At 37.7% G+C, this 13,491-nt stretch overlaps 1 protein-coding gene across 2 annotated transcripts; it reads right to left on the reverse strand.

Moving 5' to 3' along the window:
* Positions 1-1,141: 1,141 nt before the first annotated feature.
* Positions 1,142-11,340, reverse strand: LOC132701967 (uncharacterized). Of its 2 annotated transcripts, none has more exons than XM_060670340.1 (4): positions 11,113-11,340; positions 3,495-3,605; positions 1,332-3,430; positions 1,142-1,258 (listed from the first exon to the last, which is right to left on the reverse strand). In XM_060670340.1, exons 1-3 carry the CDS (start codon positions 11,233-11,235, stop codon positions 1,343-1,345), a joined length of 2,322 nt encoding a protein of 773 aa, XP_060526323.1. In that variant the 5' UTR covers positions 11,236-11,340; the 3' UTR covers positions 1,142-1,258; positions 1,332-1,342. The 2 variants fall into 2 exon arrangements, with proteins under 2 accessions (XP_060526323.1, XP_060526314.1); XM_060670331.1 differs by lacking the exon at positions 11,113-11,340 and adding an exon at positions 9,552-9,810.
* Positions 11,341-13,491: the final 2,151 nt, after the last annotated feature.

Raw genomic sequence — 13,491 nt, forward strand, 5'->3', positions numbered from 1 at the left:
TTTATACCTACAACTTTGTTAGCTTTAATTTTATTTTATGTAAAAAAGTCCCACATTTGCTTAGAAAGTTGGTCTACCAAGCTTACTAAAGTGTTTTTAGTTTGTATGTATATTTTGAGCGTTTCTAATAAAACTTTCATATATACTTCATCGGGGCAAATGTGAAAAAAAATATTGTGGTTCAAATTACTAATACTACGTAAGGTTTACAATTGCCGTATGTTTTATCTCCATAATTCCTCTAGTTTTTGATATAGATGTTTACAATTACCCCGAAATTGTTGGGTTAAATGTAAACAATGAATTTTTTTCAAAATATTTTTTTATTAAAACATTGAATTACATATTTTTCGACCAAAGTATCTATAAATAGAGAGTCCAGTTACCTTTTTTTTTCTTTTAAAAATAATTGTTTTTATATAATTTGAATATATTTGAAAATAAAAAAAAAGGAATTGTTCAAAATCTTTTACAATTACTCCACTTGACCCTAAACATTTATGTGTAAGTCCATTTTCCCATTTGTTAAATGAAAAATATACATGTTTCACTGTTTCTCTAAAATCCTAGTCGTCCTCATATTTGCAACCACAAACACAACAAGTTTTCCAGCGGGTAAGCGTTTTTATCACAAAAATACGAAAAGGCAAGAAGATAATCACATTAAAAATTAAAACAATGGTACAGTGCACAGATTGTTCTGCGACAATAGCAATTATTTAGCTTGGCGTTGCCAATTATGTTCGGATTTCAGAGACTGATGCTGCGTTCTTATATACATTAATCAATTTTTCAGAAAAATTAGGGCAATGTCGCAACTCTGTTGAGCGACAGATCCACATCTTCTGCGGGGCATACATTTTTGCAAAATCACGTTTTTGGACACTGCATCTGGATCTTTGTGTCTCAAACATCAGTCAACATGAAGTACAATTATTGCCGAAGTGAGCAAGTATTTGTGCTGCGGTTGTAAGTTTACATTAATTTTGTTCAGCTATTTCCGATATTTAAACCAGAACAATTTTACGTATCCGCCCTGCTATCGTTTCAAGATCCTACCGACATGGTAACTAAATCACCACCATAACGATATAGAAATAGAACCGTAGGTTGTATTCACCTATCCGAAATAAAAAACATACAACAAAAAATAATCGCTTTTATTCGATACAAGACATTTTAGTCAACCATATTCGGGAGTAAAAAAGAACTACGCCTCGTTTATCACAAATGTTTGCGTAACATTGACTTAAACGATCTGAAACAAAAAAATCTATTATCCTTAACGGTTAATTTAAGACGCCTCTATAATACGAAACGATCTAGAGTACCTGGAGATGTCTCATCGCAGTTCCCACATACTTTTCACTCTCACTCCCATCGTCGCTGGCCTCTGTGGTAGCGGAAGTTCGTAAGGAACGGCACTCGGCTGAATAACCGTCGACCGAGGTACCAGTGGTTGAGACTGAGGCTGCAGCGATGCGCGTAACATGCTGCTCGGAGAATTAGGCAAAACGTCACTGGGTTGAGGAAGATACGTTGACTGTACACGCATAGTTAATGGAAAACCGCTATTTTGAGGAACGGAGTACTGCGTAGGTGCATAAACGCTTGTCACTGCCGCCGAGGATGCGATAGTACCATGAGAACGCGATCCTGGACTTGGCAACGTGGAAGAAACGGAATTGTTAAGGAAAAACGAATCACAGGGAGTCGAATTGGAACTAAGACTCCTGACGTCGTGCAACACATGAGTGTAAGGTGGTGGTGGTGGTGTAGCAATATTCGCAACGGGAGGTTGAACGATTCCGTTCATGTGATTATTTACATTTATCCCATTAACCGACTCGGCGCCATCTTCCTCTTGCGTCAGCAGCAAATTCGTCCACACTTGTAGGTTCCTAGGAGGCTTGTGCTGCCTCTTATAGCGGTACGCCACGTTGAACGGCCCGTTCTTCATCGTGATCGGCACTTTAAACACCCGCAAGTGTTCTTTCAAACTTTTCAATTCTCCGAAACATTCATTCGCCTTTATCGCGATGTCCTTCGAACTGGGCAAATCGGTTTCAGCCACTTTGTCTGCGAACTGCTTCTCCGGCGCTACTGCGGACAAAAGCTCCTTAATAAACTGGACGTCCGACAGTCCGTGATCCATTTTGTTAAGTACGGAATTATTTTTAATCCTCACGTCCGGTTTTACAACCGACACCGTACTATAAGTAAGGTTGTTGTCGTATACGGGGGCCACATTTCGAGACTCCTCCGTCGCGATACCGGACAATGGGTCCCTATTGATCTGCTCCATTGCAGGTTGAGATTCGTCGTCATCCGATAACACAATCACATCTCCCTCTTCACTAGCGCTGATCATATTGGATTCGGGCAAAATAACTTCCTCGACGGGTCTTATGTCTAGCCCGGGAATGAGTTTGAAACCAACGAATGAGTTTTGATATTTCTGACGCACTTCCAACACAAGATCCACCTTTTCCAGCTTCACAACGGGACCCGAATTCATCATCTTCTTCATCTCGCAATCGTGTTTGATGTGCGCTTCTTTAGCCTCTATGCTTTTAAACTTGGACTTGCAAAACTGGCACACCATGTGCTTCATGCTGTGCCACTTCAACTCCGAGGCACTGTACTGCACCGAGCTGCACAAGTTGCACACGAACAAAGCTCGAGACTTGAGGGATAGAGTTTCGGGAGTTTCATCGCTCATCGAGGGTGCCACTTCCGCGTTTTTATCTTCGTCACTTTTATTTTCCGATACGCTATTACTTTCTGGCACAGTACTCATCTCACTTTGAAGGGAATCGTCGCTCGAAGACGACCGTATACGTTTCCTGCGTATCTTAACTTTTCTCGTTCGCAAGGGACCGATGAGTATCGAGCTGCTATCACTGGCATCTACCGAAGAAGACCGTCGCTGTTCCATAATCTTCGTAAACCTGGGCTTCTTGGCATGGCTTCGATCACGACTTTCGGGATTCTTTTTGCCGGCCTTTCCTAGACTATCCCACGCCCTGGTGGGTTTAGCTGACTGCAATGTCGTGGTGCTCTTTTTCGCAAACGTCTTCCCCAATTTGGGAACGTAGATGTACTTTTTTATGTCGAGCTTTCGCTTTTTAAAGTACCGTTCCACTTCACCCATGTTTAGAGACACGGTCGGTGACATGTTCCTGCCGAAACATTTTTTCGGCAATTTCAATTGTGGATACTTCCGAAACACGTCGGTAATACTGGGATGTATAACGTCCGTCGCGGGCATGTTCGGTGGTTTCCTTTTGATTTCCGACTGCACGATTTCCGGCCTCGGTTCTGATTTAATTGCGGGCTTTGATGCGGCAACGTTGGAACTGTCTTTCCTGATGATGATGTTCGTATTCGGTAATTTCATTCCGCGAGTCAGCAACTGGTCGCACTTATCCTTGAAATGAAATTTTGTAGGTTAGCGCTTAATCAAGTGACGATTATATCGTATGATGAAATACCTTCAGCGCCTTGTCTTGCTTTAAAGCATCTTGCCGAAATTGGTACATCTTCAGCGTTATTTTGCAACATCGCGAGCAGACCTTCTGCGACACGATGTCGGTAGGTTCGATCTGAAACATAAAATTTGCAACTATTTTCGCCTTTTTAAAAGCCTTGGGATAAATGGACGATAATAGGAAATCCATTAATAAAGAAAAACCCTTTATTTTTCAATAAAAATGGCAATAATGTAACAACGGGTTAGAAATGATATTTCTAGTAAGATGCAATAATAAAAAAAAGTAACGCTTTGAGCATAAAAGTTCCGAGGACCGGACTGGATGGTCCATTCGCAGGTTTGACATTGTTCATACGCCTTTCATTCAGTAATTGTTTGCACAACACACATCAACTACTCTTTATTCCTTCGTCTTCTCCGGCAACCCTCACCATATCCGGCTTGTTCATACTCATAGTCGCTTAATCATGTTTTGGCCTTTTCGGAATCTTTCAGAAACATTACTTCAGATTCTTCAAATGTCAGTTGTCGCTTTCTCATATAATTTTTTAGTATAGGTTTCTTCTTTCATATGGATTTTTAACTCTTTTCATTCGAAGTGACGAAGTAGATTAAACCAGGATGACGGCTTGGTCTATTTCGAAGTTCAGATTAATGAGCAGGTGTCTTCGGCGCGACTGAGGCTAGGAACGAAGATAAATGCTCAATAAGCCAGGGTATCTTGCCGACCGGTTGCCGAGGGTTGCCGACTCTCCAGGGCACTTTAACACAAACTTTAGATGCTATGTTAAAGGAGACGATAATTTATGAAACACGATCAAAATAAACGAGTCGTTGATTACCTCTTCCCAGTTTGCTAATGATGAGCATATACTACGAATCCCAACGGTTTGATGCTAGTTGAAACATGGATATTCATTTTCTTTCCCTCTCGACAAGGTCTACTTCTTCTTACCATTTTACGATGAAATAAGGCAGGCATAAACGTTTCTTTCCCAGTTGTTCGTATACGGTTTCGTGAGTGTTTTTTAGGATGTTGTGGGATATTTTATTCACTTGTAACCCTTCCTCTCTCTTGTTAAAATTGTGTTTGTGTTTATGTATTTCGATGAACTCTCGATGTGGTCTTGAATAATAGTGCTTCTCCGTGGAAAATACTTCAAATCTGAATGGGAGATGTCCATCTTGTTCTATTTCCAATGCAAATGGGATTTTCGGATGTATACTGTTGAGATGCAGAAGAAAATTTTCTAATTCATCTCGACCGTGATTCCATATGACATCGTCATATGTCATCGACGTACCGTAGCCAATGACTAGGTCGTTTTTTGGCAGTTCTTAGTGCCTTTTCCTCAAATCCCTCCATGTAAAAATTGGCAATAACGGGGCTGACCGGACTTTCCATAGCGACTCCGTCTCTCTGTTCGAAAAACAAATTATTCGACTGGAAATATTTGGTCGTGAGGCTATGTAGGAATATTTTGGCTATATCGGGAGGGAATTTGTCATTGATTTTGTTAATCGTTTCCAATAGTGGGACATTCGTAAACAAGATCAAAACTGACTAGTATATCTGTGAATGTTAGCGCAATGTCCTTAACAATTTCGATGAAATGTCTTAAATCCCACACATAGGAGCTGGTTCCGCCGATAAAAGGCAGTAACAATTTCGATAGGTGTTGGGCTAATTCGTACGTCGGGGATCCAATCGCGCTAACTATCGGACGTAGCGGAGTATTTGTTTTATGCATCTTCGGTCCGTAAAGCCTCGGAGTAGCGCTTCCGTTTTGCACAAATTCATTTTAGTCTCTTGCTCAAAAGATGACTTTTTTTATGAATCGTTAGGATTTTAAATATTTCCGGGTCTAAGAGTGTTGATAATCGGCAACATTAAGAACCACTGTAGCATTATTTACCTTATCTGCAGGCAAGACAATGATGCTAGTATCCTTATTGAGTTCTCCTAACGCGCGGCACTCTTCTCTTGGCGGCAGTTTGCGTATACCCGCTTCAACGTTGGCAATTATGTCTTCGATTGGCAGGGTTTTCGGTGTAACGGCAAAATTTCGGCCGTTTGATACTACGGATATTTCTGCCGTCATTAAGGTACAGTCAGATTTGTTAATGACACCTCGATCAATATCCAAAATAGGCATAGTTAATTTGCCAGATAACATTGTTAATTTATCGAATTTCTTAAGCTGTGTTGCCCGTGTTTTCCATCCAGTACTCTCCATTGACTGGTGAGTGATCCGATCTATCTTCATCCAGTCGTCTACGTTTCTGCGGGCACTAATTGTTAAATGTAATTATTAATTACGATACCGGTCGTGAAAGCCTACGGAAGTACATAAACGGTTTAAAATGATAATATTAACTTATGTGTTTTATAGTTTAGTAGTGAGTTTGTTTAATAAACGAGTGCCCGAAGAAGTTTGTAAGGTTGCATGAGTACATGTTTGCGAAACAAAATCAATGATGAAGTGACAAACGTCACGATCAGTATTTATAATTTACCGAACTCTAACAACAGTATGAACAGGTTAACATGTAATTTCTGAAACAATTACAGAAAAAGCGTTTTGTTTACCCAATATCCGTACACCGAAACAAATATGACCGCATAGCAGAACTCCAGTCGTTACGTAAGTCATTTTCCTTCTCCTCCTATCCGTAAACGGGAATTCGTTAAACGAGTGTATCAAATCAGATGGGTGTTATATTTCAAAATATAGGCAACTAACAAGTAACCAAAACAAATTCCTGAGTTTCTCATTTCATAATACCAAATCAAATCTGCTCTCGCACAGTCGAGATACCTTCGTAATCGACATTTTAAAACGTTTTCACTCGAACAACAAGCAGAACGACACGCAAGAGTTATCAATGCAGCGTTGTCCGGCTGCTTTTCGTTGTAACAACAAGGCAACGCGCGGGACGAGCGGCGAAAAGGGAACCATGCAGCCAATCACTCTCGAGTACTGCCGGATACAGCCAAGTTCGACGAACGTTGCCTAAAGCGATACGAATGTTTTAGCTATTATTCCGAAGCCGCATCGTGTTCTTTTTATTCAGGGACATCGTTGTTAATCAATTTTCGATTAGTTCGCATGCGCTTTATCGCGTAAGAGTATATTTGCTTCGTTCGTGTCCGAGCCGGTTTAGAACTGTGCGGAGTTTGCGTTGTGTCTTGTTGGTGTGAACAGGATCGTTCTGATTCGGTGTTTTGTTTTCTTTCGACCGTTGAGTTATATAAACACTTTTTGTCCGGCGAAATAAACTTGATAGCATAAGAGAGGAAAATTGTTTTGGTTTTAGATGGTATGATTTAAAAAGGAGAATATAGTTAGTTGCGTTAAGTAATGCCAGCATAAACGATGTGCGTACTTCATTATCGGATAATTCCTGAACCGGTCCGAACTAGTTCTTAGTCTGGATCCGGGATTTCTTTCGCTATTATCTTTGGAACACGCTCAAATCGTTCGTTAAAAGTTGAATTTTGTATTTTTGCAGTGCGTAGTTTATGTATTATATTGTTTTGGTATTTCTATATCTGAAGCAAAGAGCCAAACGATATTTATATATATATTATAGTTATTCATCCATTTAACAATAGTAACTACGATGTTTTCTACTTCTAATAAAAATGTAAGTAAAATTATTTTATATTCTTTATGGGCCCTTAAACGGTCTTAATAATATAACGACTTAATAGGGTATTTTGTGACGTAGTCCTAGAAATACGATGTAAATTTTAATTTCGCGAAAATAAAAAACGTCTTTTTATTTTTTACCGACAATATCAACACACAATAGAACCTTACATTTGGACTTAATACCTTCGTAGTGTAATGAATATTTCAACCAGTTTATTTTTTAAGTGCCACTCAGAATTACGAATACTTAAAATTGGTCGGTTCTGACAAAACACTATTTTTATTGAAATCGAACTGGAAAGATTCACTAATAAACCTAAAATCGTAAAACGATGGACAAACTTATGCATCTATACACAAAAGTACTGCTTCGCGTTTCAAAGACTTTCCCGTTGAACTGTTTGCGAATTAAACATGAGTGACTCAAATTTAGTTAGGATTTATTATTTTTCTAGTTATACCATCATTTACTTGTTAGCGGCTGTTGCATACTACACAATCATTTGTCGTTATTTCATTAAATTTAGGCACTTACAAACTGTCTTTAACAATCATCAAAGATAAAAAAAATGAAAAACTACTAACAGCCTTTTCAGCAAGTTCTAGGGATCCATCGTTTTGGTAATGCGATTGAACTCATGTAAGCTGCCATCTGCGCGTATAGTTAGATAAGACTTGAGTTACAACTGTTGGAGATCGTCCGTATAATACGAATATAAAAATATAAAATTATGTTACTATAATTAATTAATAATAATACTAATAACAATTATTAATGTTAGATAAATAACAAATATATAAACAATAACAAACAACTAATACGTATTTAAAGGTATCACAAGAAAGAAAATCAGTCAGTGAATGTTATCGTCTTGAGCATAGTTTTTCGTTTTGACATTTTCGCATAAATTTCAGTATTTATATGACTTGTAGCTTGTCAAATTTACTTTTTCCCTAACGGAGGAAAATTGTGCCTAATGTCGCAGCGACGAACCCCGTATGCTGTATTCGTGCTGCAGAAATTCTGATCTGGATTACTTCCGACACGTCGCGACATCATCAACCACATATTTATGCACAGATAAGGCGACTCGTGGTCCAATAGTCACTGGTTTAAGTATTGAAACAGTCGACTAAAATTAAAAAGATAAGATAATTGAGGTACTAATTACTTACAACTTCATTTGTAAATTTTAGTAATCATATTCCCACTAGTCAAATAAACTATAGGCCTTGGAGTGCAGAGAAACAATAAAGGGCTCTACAGTGTTTTCTACCCTATGAAAGATGCACTTACTCCATTTCACCATCCATTGCCTTTACTCCCTCTTGCAAGAGAGTTTATACGTTTCTCCATATTTTAAATATGGTATTTTGCATTACTACAGAACCTTTCACTTGCGCCCATACCAATTTTATGAGGTTCAATTTACAGTGATAACGTGGAAGGCGAAAGACCCTTATATTTCGTTTTGATGCGTCGACAACAAATTTCGTTTAAAGAGGTATTCAAATTTACAATCTGTAGTAGCCGCATTTTCAGCAGATCTTTCTAAAAGTGCTTCTTATGTAAAGAAATTTGTTCGGATTTTCTTCAGTTGCCGTCCAAGGTAGTCCTTTTTTATGTATTATTTTCTGATTGTAGTATATTTATATTCATTTATTATGTCTTCTCCTCTTGCTGTACTTCTCTTTGATGGACGCGTTTATCTTCGTGCAGAAGTCGGTATATTGTTCACTGTCCAACTTCAGTCATATTGGAACACTTTTCCACATTGTTCTCCGAATGTTGAGTTTTAATATAATTAATTTAATAATATATAATTTTCTCATTTTTAGTAAACGCAGTTAACTTTGCCAGCAAATGCTGGAAAGTAACTGTAATTCTAATTTTAAACACTAAGGCAAGGATAAGCCAACTATATGTCCGTCTACCTGCCACTCTCGGGACCCGTTACAATCATTTTACAGTCCAAAAATAATTATAATCCAATTTGATCACGTCACATTAAAATGTCGATTGTTATGCGCGTCAATTCGGTTGGGGCATTAACGTCAGGTTGCAAGTGTCTCAAATGCCTAATGTGCAACAAAAGTGAACCAAAACTTCAAATATGAGTATATTGCCCATGTTGGCAAATCTAAACAGCAAAAACAAAATCGCTGTTCAAAACAATTAACTTCTTGCACGATAAATCACGTGAAACATTCTCCGAGTAAAAAAAAAGACTCAACGCTAATCCAGGAGCCAGCAACACTGAACACAATGTGGCAAACGAAATGTACATAACAACTACAAAAATCGGCCCCAAACGCACAACGCGACGCCTAAACAAACCGGTAAACCTCGATATCCCGAAACATAAAGAGCGGACCTCGTACAAACAATCATGGCCGCTTACCAGAACACCAGTCGTCACGTAGATCATTTTCTTCCTGTTTAGACCGAGCGACGGCGATTCTTCGAATATGTGTATCAAATCGGACTTGCTCTCGCATAGTCGACACACGTCCGTGACGGACATTTTGAGAGTTTCGTTTAACACTCGCCGACCATCACACAAACCGTTATCAACGTGCCTCTGCAACACGCCACCGCTTCTACCTTCCATGTCACGTCGACTCTGACTGAATTCTGTTTTAACGGTCGCGCGAAGCGACTGTCTGAGGGAAGGGGCAAACCAATCCGCTTTGGTTGACGAACGATCGAGGTCGACGAATATTACGTCGCATTTTATTACGTAGGAAGTTTATCGGTATCCTTGGCGTTTTGGTTTTATTACCTTATCGACAGCGTCACATGGCGAGTTCTGGGAATGTTACACCGTTGATTCGTGATATTTAAGATTGGCTCTCGGTACAAATGGGGTGGGAGATAGCGCTAAGTGCGCGCGCGCTGTTTTAGATTGATATTTAAATAGTCCCTGCGAGGTTTCAAAGCTTTAGATATTGCGGACACGGAGTAAAAGACTGGGTGGAATTTTGAAAACTACGAAATGATGGTGGGGATTCTCTAATTCGAAAATACAGACAGGTTCCTCTAGAAAACAAATTTTATGGACGATATTTATGTATGTTTTTTTTAAATTTGACTTTGGCGTCGTCGCCGTTTTGCCCTCTCTTAAAATGACATAAGACACCTATGGGTACTTTCTACATGAAAACTACCTGCTCTGAGACAAATTCTTGTATTTTCATGACGCATTTTAAATTAAATGTTATCCGAATTATGCTTGCGTTTTATATTTTTCACTAATTTTGAATTTTACGTCTTCCCTGACATTTCACTTTCACGTAGATATATCGAGATAATTTCTTGATTTTATTATGTACACCATTTTATAACAAATTGAACTGAGGTGGCTTTTACTTGATGAAAATCCATTTATCAAAATAAATAAGAACTAAAAGTTCAGATTTTCATGAAATTATATATTATGACATGACAATTGTTTCGACAACACCGTGTCTTTATCAAATGATAAAGACACGGTGTTGTCGAAACAATTGTCATGTCATAATATATAATTTCGTGAAAATCTGAACTTTTAGTTCTTATTTATTTTATCAAATGATAAACAATTGTCATGTCATAATATATAATTTCGTGAAAATCTGAACTTTTAGTTCTTATTTATTTTCCTTTTATAACAAACTCCGTGGTCCATAACGACACGCAAATTGTAGTGTGCCATCCAGGGGCGCCAACCACAAACGTCAAATATTACTACATCAAACACGTATGAACAAATAGGGCACAGAACATATTCCTACATAGATTGCAGTTCACATCTACCTAAATTTAAGATTCCGAAACATAAATACACAACTAAATGAGTTCTAAATTGCATTTTCAAAACATGTAACGTATTTTTTGCACAAAATATTAGGCAACTAAAAATACACTATTACTCAAAGCATAACGACCAGACCCCGTAATTTTAAAGCAAAATGGCAGCTTACCCGAACGCCAGTCGTTACGTAGATTATTTTGCTCCTATCGAATTTAGTACACGGGTCATCCTTAAATATATCTACTAAATCTGTGTTGTTCTCGCACAGTCTACATACTTCCATAATAGACATTTTTATTCTATTAGAATTTTGGGAGATTGACTCAGAGTGACCCCAATAGCAATGTACTTTCCAAATCGTCACTCATCGTCAAGCGGCGTCAACCATTTGAATAAGACGTCAGCGATCACGACGGCATGCGGGGCAACTGAAACCGAACACTTTGAGAAAACTTAGAAAACTGTTCGAGTTCTTTGCAATCTCAGCTACCTTGTGCTGGGTGGCGCTGTAGTCATTATGCTGCTGTCTTGTTACCAGTTCAGATATCGAAATTTTGGCAGACATGATAATTACCACAGAGCTATTAAAAATAAGCATAGTACAAAACACGAATCTGGTTTAGTCGCTGGTTTCGTTTCGTGACAGTAAGATTGTTTTCATTTTAGCTGTGAATTGAAATTCAATCATCTAATAGATGTTTTGCTTTAGTTCACATTTAATTTTATAACAGAACACCACAATGTCAGTTCCACGGTTTGTACATACCCTTTTTTCTTCTTTACAGGTCGTGCACAAATAAACACAAATTTACTTGCCTACAGATTGACATAAATCCAAAAAGGTAGAAATAAGATGGTTAGTATTTTATTTGGAAAATGGAATAAAGTTCAGAATGGATCCTAGTGAGTTTTGATTATGATTTAAAAATTTCATTTTCTAAAATATCTTTTGTTTAAAATTTATTTTAAGAAATATAGTGTACTTTGATGGGGATAGTTGATGTAAATGGAGCTCTAATTTCACCAACTTGTCTTTCTTTCACTTATGTTGTTTCTGTTGGTTAGTGCTCCCAACTAAACTAGCCCTGATACAGTGTGTTTTCATCTAATATTGGTATAAGCAATCACAATAATTATTCGAGGGACAATATGTATTTAAATACATTTCTACAAGTTCACTGTCCTTATGGTATTTTTCACAATAAAAACTGTCACCTATGTTAATACCCAACTTTGACATCAAGAGAAGCATGAGACAGAAGATTGCAACTCTGTCTTTTGTTATTGGATTTGTCGATATATTTTTTTGTATTCATGTTTCCTACCATTTGTTTATGTGTTTTGATGTTGTTTTTTGTTCTAATTTATTATTTATTATTTGAAGTTAAATGGCAGACGCATTCCGGAGTGTAGCTCTTGACGCTTGAGCTTGAACTATAATTGAGGCTAAAGTCTCATACACATTAAAGCAAATGAACCGAATGAGCATTCTGATGTAGACGGACGAACGCATGCACCGCGCTGAACACGCTCATGGGATGCGCTAGCCGATCAAAGAAGAAATTCTTGGTCAACCAGGATGAGTTTGAAGTAGCATATAAACACACCGAACGGCCCCTACGACATGGATTTTTCACAAGTTGAGTGTTTACCATTAATCAAAGAATTTAGAAAGCTAAACATGAGCTCTATTTCTATAAAATTAAAAAAGATGATGCTTGGAGGGAAATTGCTGAAAAACTGAACAGAGATTTAAAAAAAAAACAGATAGTCTAAAGATTCTTATCGGTGAGAAAAAGCAAAAGTTAAAAAGAATGTTAAAAGGGATCAGGTAAGTTCGAATTTATTTGAGACTTTCTATAAATTATAATCACTTAAATAATTATATTACCATATTTTCTGTGTAACAATATTTTAGCAAATATTGAAAACTGAATGGTACTTGTAAAAAGTTTAATACAGTTGTCAGTTTACCTATGTAATTTTAATACATAAAACAGGGGGTTTCTTTAATTTCAATGACATTGTATGAATACATCGCTAGCTATTCCTAAATTTTCCATGCGGTTCTGTGTGGAAAAACAAAAATTCGCTCGACTGAATGGTCATTCGGTTCGTTTGCTCAGATGTGTACGCGGCTTAAGGCTAATCCGGAATGTTATAGAAAATGTGTAGTTGTGCCAACCAACGCGAATTATTTGCAGCGGTAGCGAAAATTTCGCGACGAGGCCGAAAGAGAAATTTACCTAGAACCGCACTCTAGGGAATAAATCGTTCAATTTTTTTTTTTTTTTCAATTACAATGTACTCATCATCTGATGAAGAAGAGGCACTTTTGTTACTTGCCTTAGAAGCTGAAGAAAATGTCAAGTGTGTATATTTTTTCTACACAGTATTTATTTATTAGTAAAGGACTGGTGCTGATTTTTGTTTTTAGGAAAATAAAAGGGGGAATCATGGTATTAACTTGGAACGAAACAAGTATGGAGAGTTTCATACATTGATGCCAGAACTCCGAAAGGGTGAAAAACGCTTTTATACATATTTC

This window comes from Cylas formicarius, unplaced genomic scaffold (assembly GCF_029955315.1).
Source record: "Cylas formicarius isolate icCylForm1 unplaced genomic scaffold, icCylForm1.1 PGA_scaffold_10__41_contigs__length_53128322, whole genome shotgun sequence".
NCBI classification, from domain to species: domain Eukaryota; kingdom Metazoa; phylum Arthropoda; class Insecta; order Coleoptera; family Brentidae; genus Cylas; species Cylas formicarius.